Source organism: Lipotes vexillifer, unplaced genomic scaffold (genome assembly GCF_000442215.2).
Source record: "Lipotes vexillifer unplaced genomic scaffold, Lipotes_vexillifer_v1.1 scaffold640, whole genome shotgun sequence".
NCBI classification, from domain to species: domain Eukaryota; kingdom Metazoa; phylum Chordata; class Mammalia; order Artiodactyla; family Lipotidae; genus Lipotes; species Lipotes vexillifer.
Window position 1 is genome coordinate 2,016,082 of NW_006773138.1, and position 12,482 is coordinate 2,028,563.

The 12,482-nt window shown below is 50.2% G+C and overlaps 1 protein-coding gene across 2 annotated transcripts in view; it reads right to left on the bottom strand.

The window, feature by feature from the left end:
• The window catches only part of CHRDL2 (chordin like 2), a 32,454-nt gene extending 20,021 nt beyond the window's left edge, over window positions 1-12,433 (bottom strand). The window contains exons 1-2 of one of the 2 annotated variants that reach the window (XM_007448100.1): window positions 12,183-12,433; window positions 1,277-1,389 (exon numbers count right to left, since the gene is read on the bottom strand). In XM_007448100.1, the coding sequence (XP_007448162.1) occupies window positions 1,277-1,389; window positions 12,183-12,264 (195 nt within the window). In that variant the 5' untranslated portion in view covers window positions 12,265-12,433. The remainder of the gene's footprint in view (window positions 1-1,276; window positions 1,390-12,182) is intronic. The other variant, XM_007448099.1, reaches the window with a different exon arrangement.
• Between the last annotated feature and the right edge of the window lie 49 nt (window positions 12,434-12,482).

The window sequence follows — 12,482 nt, forward strand, 5'->3', positions numbered from 1 at the left end:
AAAGAGAGGAGCTAAGGGGCTGGCTCCAGCTGGGAGCTAGGTACTCCCTCCCCCCAGCACCCTCGCCTGGACAGAGAGAGCTGCAGACTTCACACCAATGAGACTGGGCAGCTGAGCCAGGGCCGAGGGGGTTCAAGCCTCCTAAATCAGCGGTCCCCAACCTTTTTGGTGCCAGGGACTGGTTCTGTGGAAGACAATTTTTCTACAGACCGACGGGGCAGGGTGGGGGGCGGGAATATTAATTCAGGTGGTCATGCGAACAGTGGGGGGTATGGTTCAGGCGGTAATGTGAGCGATGGAGAGCATCGCGGCAGATGAGGCTTCACTCGCCCACCGCTCACCTCCTGCTGTGCTGCCCAGTTCCTAACAAGCCGCGGACCTGTACCGTGGGTTGGGGACCCCTGTTCTAAATCACTCCCTCCTTTGCCATCCTCTAACCCCATACCTGGCCTGGGAATTCTGGACCACGCGGGGGTCTCGTTTATTCCACCCAGTTGACTGTACAAGGGCCTGTGGAGGGTGCTGGTGGGGTGGGCTGGGGGGAGACAGAGGTTAACAGAAGATCTGGTCTCTGCCCCAGTTGGTATAGCCTTCTGCAGGACCCCGAAATGGGCATGAGTGAATGCCTAGGAAGACCTGCTCCCAGGGCTCCATCTAGGTGAGGCAGTAACTAACAGACACAGACAACCATTTTACTTGGCCAACAGTGATCAGGAGAAAGGGACAGAGAAACTTATGTGGCCTCCCAGGAGAAAATACTTCCAGCTGAGGGATCAAGTAAGGCTCCTGGTGGAGGTGGCATTTGGGTGAAGCTGCAAAGAATAAATACTTGGACCAGTGGTGTTGGGAGAACGCATCCTAAGGCAGGGTGGCAAGAGAGGTGGCTGTAGGAGATAGCCCGAGGAAAGGAAGGATTAGGAGATCAGGTCAGGAAGGCTGTCTTCTGCTGCATGGGCACAGGGAGGCTGGCACCAGCAGGAAAGAAGGCTGGATGAGAGATGGGAGGCCTGGGTCCTCATTCCAGCCCAGTTACTGACCCACTGTGTGATTTATCTCTGGGAGGTGCACAGTAGGCATCTATGCCTATGTATTAGATACCCAGTAGTGAAGTGGTGTGGCCCCAAGTCTCTCAGTTGCTGCTGTCAGAGCACGATTCTAGGAGGCCCAGTTCCAGAGTGCCCCTGACCCTCAGAGTCAGGCTGTCCTCCCTCCCTCCGGGGTGCCTTCACTGGAGGTCTCCCAGACATACCTGTCACAGGTGGCCAGAGGAACCTACCTCGGAGCAAGTACAGCGCAGGCAGTACATCAGGCCCTGGGGCTCCAGGTAGGGGTGCCAGCTCTCGCCGGGGGAATACCTCTTCCCGTGGAAAAGGCAGAACATGTCTGGGCCTGGCAAACCAACCAGTGCTTTATCAGTCCCAGGAGGCTCCAACCTGAAGTCCCTGCCTCATCCCTCCTTCTTTCTGGCTCTAGGAAGGATGTCATCTGGACCACTCAAGTGAAAGAGAATCCACAGGATGTGCTCTCCTAGTCAGAGGGCCAGAATGTCTGAGTTTGAATATCAGCTTGACCACACACTTGCTGTGTGACTTTGGGCATGTCACTGTCCCTCTCTGAGCCTTAACACTTCTCTCACAGCGTGGTTAGGGGATTAAGCAGTGAACATGCTTTACAGATTTAAAGTGTGGTGTAAATGTTAGTTATTATAATTAGATGAATAACCTGAGGCCCAGAGAGGCCAAACTACACCTCGAAAAACACACAGTAAGTCAGTCATCAAGCAGGGATGACAGCCAAAGTCTCTTGACTCACAAGGCAGTACTCCTTCTGCTCTCTAATCACACCTGCTTCCTTTTCCTTTGTCCCATTTTGCTTATTTATTTACTACATCTCTGCACCCTCCCCTCCCTTGCCCTCTGCTGCTTCCCTGCCTACATGCGCGCGCGTGCGCACACACACACACACCTTCTCTGGGCCATGTGACCTATCTTTCGAATAAAGCCACTGACAGCAGCTTTCTTGCTTCATACTCTACCGTTTCTCTATATCGCATTGAGCTCTGATGGAAAGTGCTTGAATTGGGAAAACAAAGTGCTGCCTAGTGAAAGGTTGTTAGGAAACTGACTTTTAAATATCCTTAAAAATAGTCATTGGTACTGTGACTGCACATCACCTGATTACTTTTGTAATCTGTGTATCAGTAGTTAATAGGTAGATGAATGCTTCTAAGAATGACTAAAATAGTTTATTTCCGGGGCTTCCCTGGTGGCGCAGTGGTTGAGAGTCTGCCTGCCAATGCAGGGGACACGGGTTCGAGCCCTGGTCTGGGAAGATCCCACATGCCATGGAGCAACTGGGCCCGTGAGCCACAGTTACTGAGCCTGCGCGTCTGGAGCCTGTGCTCCGCAACAACAGAGGCCGCGATAGTGAGAGGCGTGCGCACCGCGATGAAGAGTGACCCCCACTTGCCACAACTAGAGAAAGCCCTCGCACAGAAACGAAGACCCAACACAGCCATAAATAAATAAATAAATAAATACATTGTGTATTATTAAAAAAAAAAAAAAAAAATAGTTTATTTCCTTATGTGGGTTAGATATCTCTCCTGCAATCCTTCTTTCTTGAGACCTCCACCCCTTATGTCCTCCCACAGCCCATCAATTGCCCAGTCTTTCAAGCTCTGTCTAGAACACTCATGTCCTCACCTCTCACCAGCTCAGCACCTAGCCCCAGGTCAGGGCTCCAGGTCAGGCGTTGAGGCCCCCTTGCTGTGTTCCTCTGCCTCTGGCCCTATCCTTGCCAACCCTCCTCCATACAGGTACCTGATGATTTTTACAACCCAGAAGGGATGCTATCATTCCTACAAAAACCTTTCCATTATCCAAAGAATAATCTAAGCTCTTTCAGGGAGAAACTGGGAGGCCCAGCACAAGCTAAGTATCCATAAAGACGTGTTGAATTAAATGAGATTGAAATTTGGAGAAAGGAACCAACATTTGTTGATGATATTCTATTTACGTAAATTACTTAATTATCTTATTAACATCAATGTTTTGAGAATTAAATTGAATAATGCTTGGAAAGTGCTTACTTAGCCCCGTTCCTGATGCTTAGTTGAATGGTATTATGATAATTATGGTAACGATGACCCTGCAAGATGGACATTATTATCTGTTCAAGATTCAAGAGGATAAAGTCAGTTTTGCAGCATCAGTGGGATCGTTACCATGATTATAAGAAAACTAGATGAGAAAACTGAGGATCACAAAGACTGAGTGACTTACCTGAGGCCACCCACCTATTGATTTGAACCCAGGACCCCAGGTTCCCAAGCGGAGATCCCTTTAGTTCACCTCACCTGACATGGCTTTTTGCTCAAACTCAGGGCCTAGAGGTTTATTCTCTCGGTCCCCCGGGCCACCATCCCCCATTCGCTATTTTTTTCTCTGGGTCCCCTATTGGTCTAGAATCTAGAGATTGCCTTTCGTGCCTCCTCCTGCACACTTTCTAGAGTCTCACACTTTCTGAATCATTCTTTTAGATGTTTAAACTCACAGAATCACAGAGCATCGAAAGCAGTACAGTAGCAAGGGCAGCTCACCCGTGAGGCCAGAGTCCCCTCTCCGTGTTGGGGATGGCCTGGAGCGGAGGACAGGAGCTAAGGGCCACTGCGAACCTTTAGAAAGTTTCCTTTGTGAGAAGCTGAGACCAGCCTCCCTGGGTCCCTGCACTGCTTCTGCTCTGCCTCTTGGGCCTCCCCAAAACAAGGATTTGAGGCCGCGGTCGTGATGCCCTCAGAGTCTGTGCTTCAGTGGCCACTGGGGCGGCCAAGGCTTGGTTTGCTCCCCACCCACTCTCCAGCCCCGCATGATTAGAGGGGGGATCAGACAGCAGATCCCGTTCCCAGCAAGGCCCCGGCTGGCCCGTATCAAATGAGCTGTGTTTATCTCTCAGCCGCTGCTGGCAGAGAGGGCAGGACACAGACCCAGCTGGGGTGCTCGGCAGAGCCAGCCCAATGCTCCGAGGATTGAATAATGTCTTTCTTCCTCAGTCCCTCCCCCACCAGAGAAGGGAGCGATTGCAACACCGCCGCGGCCTTACGTCTGAGCCTTGCTGCTGAAGAAAACCTGTCCCACCTTCTCTGGGGCGGCCCTGTAGCCCGGCCCCTGTGCCAGTTGGCAACCCCTCCCCCTCTCCGCCGGCTCAGAGCATGAAGACAGAGAGAATGTCTCAGCCCTGGCCCGGGACGGACCTGGCAGCAGCTAAGAATGCGGAGGCCTGGCAAGCCGTCCCCCAACCCCAGGAGTCCCAGGCCCACCACGCCCTCCAAGGTGAGAAGCACGGCCCAGAGCTCCCTCTTTTTCTAGGGAGGTGAGTGCCCAAGGCCACGCCAAAACCAGGCAGGAGGAAGAACTGCCAAGACCTCAGGCTGCCTCCGTCCCCACGGTCCTGGCACTTGCCCCGTCCTTGCATGTGGCTGGTAGAAGGGGCTGTAGCTCCTTATGCCACGGAATCACTGTGTGATGTTGAGGAAGACCCTTTCTTTCCTTCTCTGAGCCTCAGTTTCCCATCTGCAAAATAAGGGGTGGGGGTGAACTTGGATCTTCACGGGTTTACTGTACAGATAGTTTCTGAATCCATGATTTCAAAATTCTAAGATTCCAAGGTTCTAGGTTTCTAAGATTCTACATTTCATTAGAACACAAAGCTTCTAGAGTTGTAGAATGTTGTGCTTCTAAGATTCGATCATTTCAAGCTTCCATGATTTCGGATGTGTTGATGGTCCCATACACCTAGGCTCTCAGGGGCTCCAAGGTGGGCTAGGATGAGGTTCAGGCAGCCAGTGCAGCCGATCCTGATGACATGGAGAAGGAGGCAAAGTCTGTTTCTCATATGCCCTCCCTTCCCATCCACTCTCTGTTGGTCCTCTGTGGCCTTCCCACTCCAGCCCTGGCCTGAGGCCTGCCCTGCTTCTCTCCACCTCGCTACCATATCTCATCCCACCCATCATCTCTTTCTCCAACTCAGGGGCCAACTGCGGCTTCCCTCGGGGGACTTTCGGAGTTAACGTGCCCCGCCAGTGATGTCTAACCCAGGAAAAAGACATTAGTGGAGGAAGTTTTTGTTTGTGGAGGACGATTGGCCCTGTTCCAGGCTTTAGAGAGACAAAGAAGAATTAAAGTGGGACAGGTCTCACACCCCTCAAAACCCCTCACCCAGTGTGTATGTAGTTCCCAAACTCTGGCTTCAGAGTCCAATAGGCTGGGGTTTAAACTGGATTTGGCTTTTATCTGCAGCCTGCATTTAGACAAGCTATTTAAACATTCCAGGCCTCAGTTTCCATATCTGTTCAATGAGATTAGTAATAATCTTTGGGGGTTATTGCAGAATTAAGTCAAATAATATGTGTAATATGCCTAATGCCTGCCACATATTAGATGCTCAATTAAATGGTAGGTTAAAAACAAACAGACAAAAAGCAGACCTGGGTGCTGACTCCAAACTTCCCTAACAGTCCATTTCTCATGGTGTTCCTTCTACTCCCAGAATTCTATTAGGGCATGAACATCATGGTGCCTGCCATTAGGGTCAAATCTCCCAGGTCTCAAGCTCACCAACCTTGCTTCCTGTGGTTCCCTGCACTCTCCTAGCTCCACTCACAAGCCAGACTCCCTCAACACCACTTCTACCTACACAGATCTGGGCTGGGATATGGCCATGATAGTGGTCAGCAAGGCTGGAGGAGAAAATGGGAAGGCAGGGATGAGAGGCCAGAGATCAGGCTGGAGAAAGAAGCAGAGGCTCACGAAGGGCCTTGAGATCCCCAAGGGCAAAGGAAAGCCATAGAAAGGCCTTAAACTGGGGTGTGCCTATGGTCAGGTTTTCATTTTAGAATCAACACTGTGGCTGCAGGAATGGAGAGTGGATTGGAGAGCAAGACTGGAGGCAGAGAGACCAGGGAGAGGCTGTTACAGTCGTCTGTTTTGAGATAATGCTGGCCTGGACCAAGGCAGGAGCAGTGCTGATTGGCAAAAGTACAGATTTGAGGAACACTAAGTAGGTACAGTAGGTAGGCTTTCAGACAGACTGGATGTGGGTGGAGAGGGTGAAAGGGCAGTCAAGGATGGGATTGAGGTTTCAGGCCTGAATAACCAGGTGAATGTGGGGTTCTTAGCACAACAGGCAGTAAATGTTATTGTCATTAGTTTTGATGTATTATTATCATTAGTAATAGTAACATTAGTTCCTGCTATTCATTCACTGATTGAGCATTTTACGTATCAAGTCATACATGTCCATGGGCCTCGTACGTAACTAAATAAGACACCCTCCCCACCCTCAAGGAGCTTACAGCCTAATGAAGAAGACAGATAGATATGATACACAGAGTTGACAAGTTCTAAAATAGTGGAAGCATGGGGGCTTGAGGGAAGGCTTCCCTGAGAAGGTGCCTGACCTGGACCTTGAAGGAGTTAACAAGGTAGAGACAGGTTGACCTACTCTGAATTCGGGGTATCAACATTTATCAGACAGACTCTGGTATCTGTCCAAATGTTATCACGTCACCCCAGCCTGTCATGAGCAGGCTCCCACTTGCTTTTCCAGCAGAACTCTCAGTGGTGGCCCTTTTTTAAGCCTCACCTCCTCTTGCTAAATTTCTCACTCCCCCCATCCAGCCCCCACCCACACTCCTTCAGGCTTCTGTGCCTTTACACACGCTGTTTCTTCCACTTGGAATGTGATCCCCCATCTCCAACGTTTGACCAACTCCTTATTCATTCTTCCAAAGTCTGTTTAAATGCCACCCCATGAAGCCACCCAAACCTTCCGGGCCACTGGCCAGTCCTTCCTGTGGGGTCCCACAGAACTGAGTTCAGCCCTCTGTCACAATTTTCATCATACTAGATTAGAAATACTTATTGAATGGATTCCTCTTCCTTACTAAACTGAGTTTCCTGAGAGCAAGGACCAGATCTCATTCATTTTTGTATCTCCAGTGTTCCGTGCAGAGGCTACATAGAGTTGGCACTTGATAAATGAATGCATGATGAAAGAATGGAGTTGAGGGAGGTTCTGGAAGAGGAGGTGATTGCTGGTCCTTAATCCTGGAAACCTCTTGCTTTAACAAAAAGGGAAATTCATGATGTGACATGAGAGCCTTTAGGCACTTTGATCTTGCCACCTAATGGGAATTAGCCTTTGACCTCCCCTTTCCATCTCCCATCATCTGAACTCCCAAATTACCCACCAAACCAAACACCATGTACAAAAAGGCCAGGAGCCTGGGGAGGTATGCGGCTGAGCGATTCCATGATCTTCACGTGTAAGTCAAAATTCCCAAACTGCCCCATCCAAGGTCAATGCACATTCTGCCTTGAAACCCTCATGCTATGATAAAGGTCTTTTATGGAGTAGTCAGGAGTGGGTAGTGTGGCTAGGAATTCTTCCAAAAAGAGACAGAAAAGACAAGAAAGAAACTTCTGGGCTGCAGGAGAGGCTGGATAAGACCACGAAAACGGCACCAGGTGGAGCTGGGGCTGGAACTGTGGCTGGCCTGTCCCCAGCCTGAGAGAACTCAGGAAAAACCTTAGAGAGAGCCAGGCTGCGAGGGAATGTGAGAACGTTCACATCTTTTCCCTCGTGCCCAATCAGCCATACTCTATTTATGTATAGCTCCCTTTTCACACAAACAAACTTGCTCCCCTCTGAGACATAAGCTCTGCTCTGCGCACTGGCACTCGATGGGGGAGGTGTCCTAAGGGAATCAGAAGTAAAAACCTCACTCCTCAGTGGCTGAGCTGTGCAACCTAGGGAAAGGGCCCTCACTTCCCTGAAGCTGAATTCCTATCTGGCACATGGCAGATGTTCAGGAGCACAGAAGGACCTCAAAGGAGAGAGTCATCAAACCAGGAAAGGCAGCTCTGTTGCCTGGCAAAGGTCAGGGGGCATAGAAGACCCTATTTACATTCCATTCTGCCTTGGACATATACATTTATAGATTTACATTTATAGATTTTTATCTATAGATTTATAGATAGATTTATAGATTTACGGAATCTTAGAAAGTTAGGGATTGAGAGATGATGTCCAATCCCCTATTTTACAGATGTGGACACTGAGTCCCAGAAAGGGATTGGGACTTGTCTAAGGTCATTGATTTTTGCCAGCATGAACTCCAATGCCAGTCTTCAGATCTGGGTAGGTGGAGGCTGATTATAGGAAAACCCATACCCTAAGGGACAGGATCAGAAGAAATGGCTTTAAATTGCAAACAAAAGGATTTAGCTGAGACACAAGGAAGAATCCTGACTGCAACAGAAGAGTGTGGAACAGGCTTCTCTGGGATGGGATCCTGCCCAGAGGCAGGGGGATGCCTGCAATGATCTCTGCATTGCACCTCCCAGCAGCACTGCTCCCATGCCAGTCCTCTTCTTTGGGAGTCCAAGGGATTCAGGGTCCCTCTCCCAGAGCCTGGCACCGTGGCCAGTGGCTGGGGGAACTTGAGAGGCCAGTCCTGGAACAGGTGCAACAGCTGGAGCAACTGCACAGCTGCTGCCCTGCTCGGCTCCGCAGCCTGCAAGCCAGTGAGTGAGACAGAGACCTCTACTGGTGGGAGAGAGGAGGTGCAGAACCTCCTAGACAGACCCAGAGAGGGGCCTGACTGGAGCCAGATGTCAGCCCTCTGTACTCACTGTGCCAGGCCCTGTAGGCACTTTCTCTTGGTGTCTGAGAATCAGTCTGTCTATCCACTCCTCCCTGGCAGGGCAGGAGTACCAGGCTGAAGACCCACACTCTCCCAACTCCCTTTTCCAAAGGTCAGAGCAGACTCAGAACCAAGGCAACAGCATCTTTGGGTCTTAGAGTCTTAGATTCGTGGGATGTTAAAGTTGGAATGGTCCTCAATGATTATCTATTTGACTCCAACCATCTCACTTTACAGCTGGGGAAATCTCAGGGGCAGAGAAAGGCAACTTGCCCTGGGTCACAGTTGGAATTGGTGGCAGAGCCAGGGCTGGAGCCCTGACTTTCTGATTCCAAGTTTGCCCTCTGTACCATATCATACCATGGGAGCTCCCTTCCCGCCCCATCTCTGCCTATGGGGTCTGGGATTTTGTCACCTGGGAACAAAAACTTTGATTCCCATAGTATATATAACCCTTGGAGATAGAATAGAGGAGCCGATGTTTTTACCTGATAACTGACTCTCTCCTGAAATCAGGATTGGTTGGAGGGAGAGATGAGAAAGCAGAAGTGTGCTGGACACCTTAAAGGGGGGTGTGGAGGGCACAATTAGTAAGGAAAGAGCACAAGGAAGAGGAGCTGACATAGGAGGAAGAGTACTGGCAAGGGAGTCAAGGTACTAGGCAGACAGACAGAAGGGAGGGATGGGTGCCCAAAGCGACTGACATCATGTACGCATGCGGCTCAGCCTGGGACTGGCAATAGTACTGGTCGGTGACCAGGTCAGGGACCCCACCTTGGCTAAGGGCTCTAGCTGGGAATGGAATAGGGGTTTGATGTATGGTAGTGTTTGAGGATTAGGCCTCAGCCTGTGGCTGGAGTTGAGATTCAGTTTGGGCTAGGATCAAGGCTCAATCTGTGGCTGGAAATAGAGCCAAGGATAGAATAACCTTTGTTTGAATACCCTTGTGCTTTAAATAAGGAGCAAGCTGCCACGTGTGTTCACAGGACCTAGGCATTCTGCAGGACTGGGCCACCTCAGGAGTCAGACACCACACGGGCTTGAGAATTTCCATCTGTCGGTATCACTTCTGAAAGCACCTAAGATGCCACCAGGAGATTTCATATCTATAACAGGCCCGAGATCTTACTAACTAAACTTACTAAACTAAGATGAGGGTCTTCATAGGAGATCTTCAAATAAGACCTTGGCAAATGACTATAGGATTGTTTCTAGATTCATAGGTTGTTAGCACTACACAGAATGAGGCTCAGAGAAGGAAAGTGATTTGTCCTAATTCACACAACCAGTAAGTGACAAATCGGGGACTAGGATCCAGGTCTCTGTTCTTTGCTTTAATAAATTTGCTGTGTGACTTTGGGCAAGTCACTCCCCCTTTCTGGGCTTCAGTTTAAGGATTGGTACATTGAGGGGTAGAAGATTTTCAAAGGTTCTTCTGGCTTTGACATCCCAGAATCTTACACCCCTCTGACTACCGGTCCACCTCACATTAACTCAACAGTTCTGCTCTGAGGTTTTTCTTGCACGTCGGGAACTAGGCTCCAGACTAGGGGAGATGGAATGCTGGCAGCACCTAGTGAGAAACATGGCCCAAAGGCCAGTGGAGGCACAAAGGAGGGGAGATCAGAGTGCATCAGGTGGCAGGGAGAGTTTGCTGGAAGAAGTGTGACCTAAGCAAGGCTGTAGAGGGCTGACAAACTGTGGGAGGCAAGAAGGAGAGGTGTGGGTAGGACATGAGCAATCTGCAAAAAGATCTGACTCTAGGACATCTTTCTAAGACACAACCAGGGCAACGAAATTTGGAGAAAAGCCTTGGGGGTTAAGAGCCATGTGCCAAGTGGAAGGGAGGCAGGCATGGAGGGCATCCTGTGCTAAGTCTCTTTTAAGAAACAACAGGAAGATACTAGGAGGAAACATCCAGGGCTCCAGGAGGGGGAGGAGACATTGATTGAGTAGTAGGCATTGTGCTGGGCACTTTAACACAGTCACCTCCTTTAATCCTCCCATGAAGTGTTCAGGTTCCAGGTGAGTATGGGTCTTAGACAGATGCAGAATTTGAGGCTCAGAGAAGTTGTCACTTATGAAAAGTCACACAGCTACTAAGAGGCAGAGCCAGGACTTGAACCAACCCTGGGCTCTTTTCAGGACTTGTTACTAAGGACTTCTATGAGTCTCATGCTGCTGGCAGCCCAGAGACGACCAGACATGCAGCCTGCCCTCATGATCAGAGACAAGAATGAAACAAAATCCAGCACTGCTGGCTCCAGAAAGTCACTTGCAAAAGAAGGCAGAGATGGGGGAGCTGAGCTGTGGAGAGGAAAGAGCTCTAGGCTGGGAAACTGGGGTTTCATCCTAGGCTCCGCCCTGTGTAACCTAGAGCAGACCACTGCCCTGGGCCTTGGTTTCTTTATTGGGTATGCCAGGGTTTGAACTAAGCTCCTTCCTTCTTTTTAAGAGAATCTTTGGTTTTGTTTTCCATCCTCACAGTGTTCCAAGAGATTGGCAGAAGATGGGGAGGAGGTCCACCAGCCTATTGTGGAAACAGTGAGGAAACTGAGGTTCAGAGAGATTATATAAACTGTTTGCGGTTACGCTGTGTCTAAGTGGAAAAGCATGAATTAGGGAACATGTTTTTCAAGAACCTACCATGGACCAGCTAGTTGCTGGTGCTGGTTGCTTTCCATGTTTTCTTGAATTTAATCCTCAGAACAGTCCTAGGATTTTTCACTCCCATTTTATAGATTAGCAAACTGAGGCTCTGAGACATCCCCTCCATGCCTCCCTCCTACCAGCTGGTATTCAACAGACCTGGGGTAGTGAAGACCCTGGTCTATCTCACTGTGCCCTGCTACCTCCCAGTGTCTCGCAACTCCAAATCAGGGTTTCTTCCACATGCTGTGGGACACAGGGGAAAAAGGCATAGGATTTGGAACTGGAGAGTCCTGACTTTGGATAGCTCACTACCTCTGTAAACTTGAGCGCGTTTCTTCTCTCAGCCTAAGTTTTCTCATCTGTAAAATGCAAATGATAATACCCACCTCATGGGAGTGTTGTGAGCATCAAAAGAGAAAAGCGATGGGAAAGTTCTCCTAGTTAGCTCTTCATTCTTTCCAAATGCAATAGCCTCTTCGTCTTCATCACACCCTTGCAGCCAAACATACCAGACTCTCTACTAGGAAGAAGCATAGCCCCTCCCCCCCAAAAAGCACAGCACCCTGCCCTCTCTCCCACTGCTCTCAGTTCTCTCCTCCTCGGGTCCGTGGCTGCAGCCCCCTTGGCTGTGAGTCTTACCAAGTTCCCCCCAGTCTCCCAGACTCATGAGCCCATACTGGTCCGCAGAGAAGTCTCCACCCTCCCGGTACAGGTGCTCCCTGGATGGCTGTCAGAACAGTCTGGGGTCCCAAGTCCTGGCCCGTTCCCGCGCATCCCGGGTCTCCCATCCCTCTTCTGCTATCCAGCACACCCACCCGTTACTTACGGGCTCGTGCGTGGGAGTCCAAGGGGAACCAGAGCAGCGCGAGTCCCAGCAAGGAGGAGAGGACCCTTACCTCGGGAACCATCCTTCCTTCCCCAGGGCCAGGCCCCCAGGCGCTGAGCCGGGAGGGGAAAGTGAGATGAGGGGGTCACTGAGGCACAGCGCCACAAAGCAATGCACAGACCCAGGGAGGGCGGCTGCTACCGTGGAGATTCAGAGAAGGGTCGAGAAGAAGGTGGTGAGGACAAAAAGGGAGGTCCAAGGTGGGAATAAGAGGAGGTGGAAAGAGAACGGAGGGAAAGA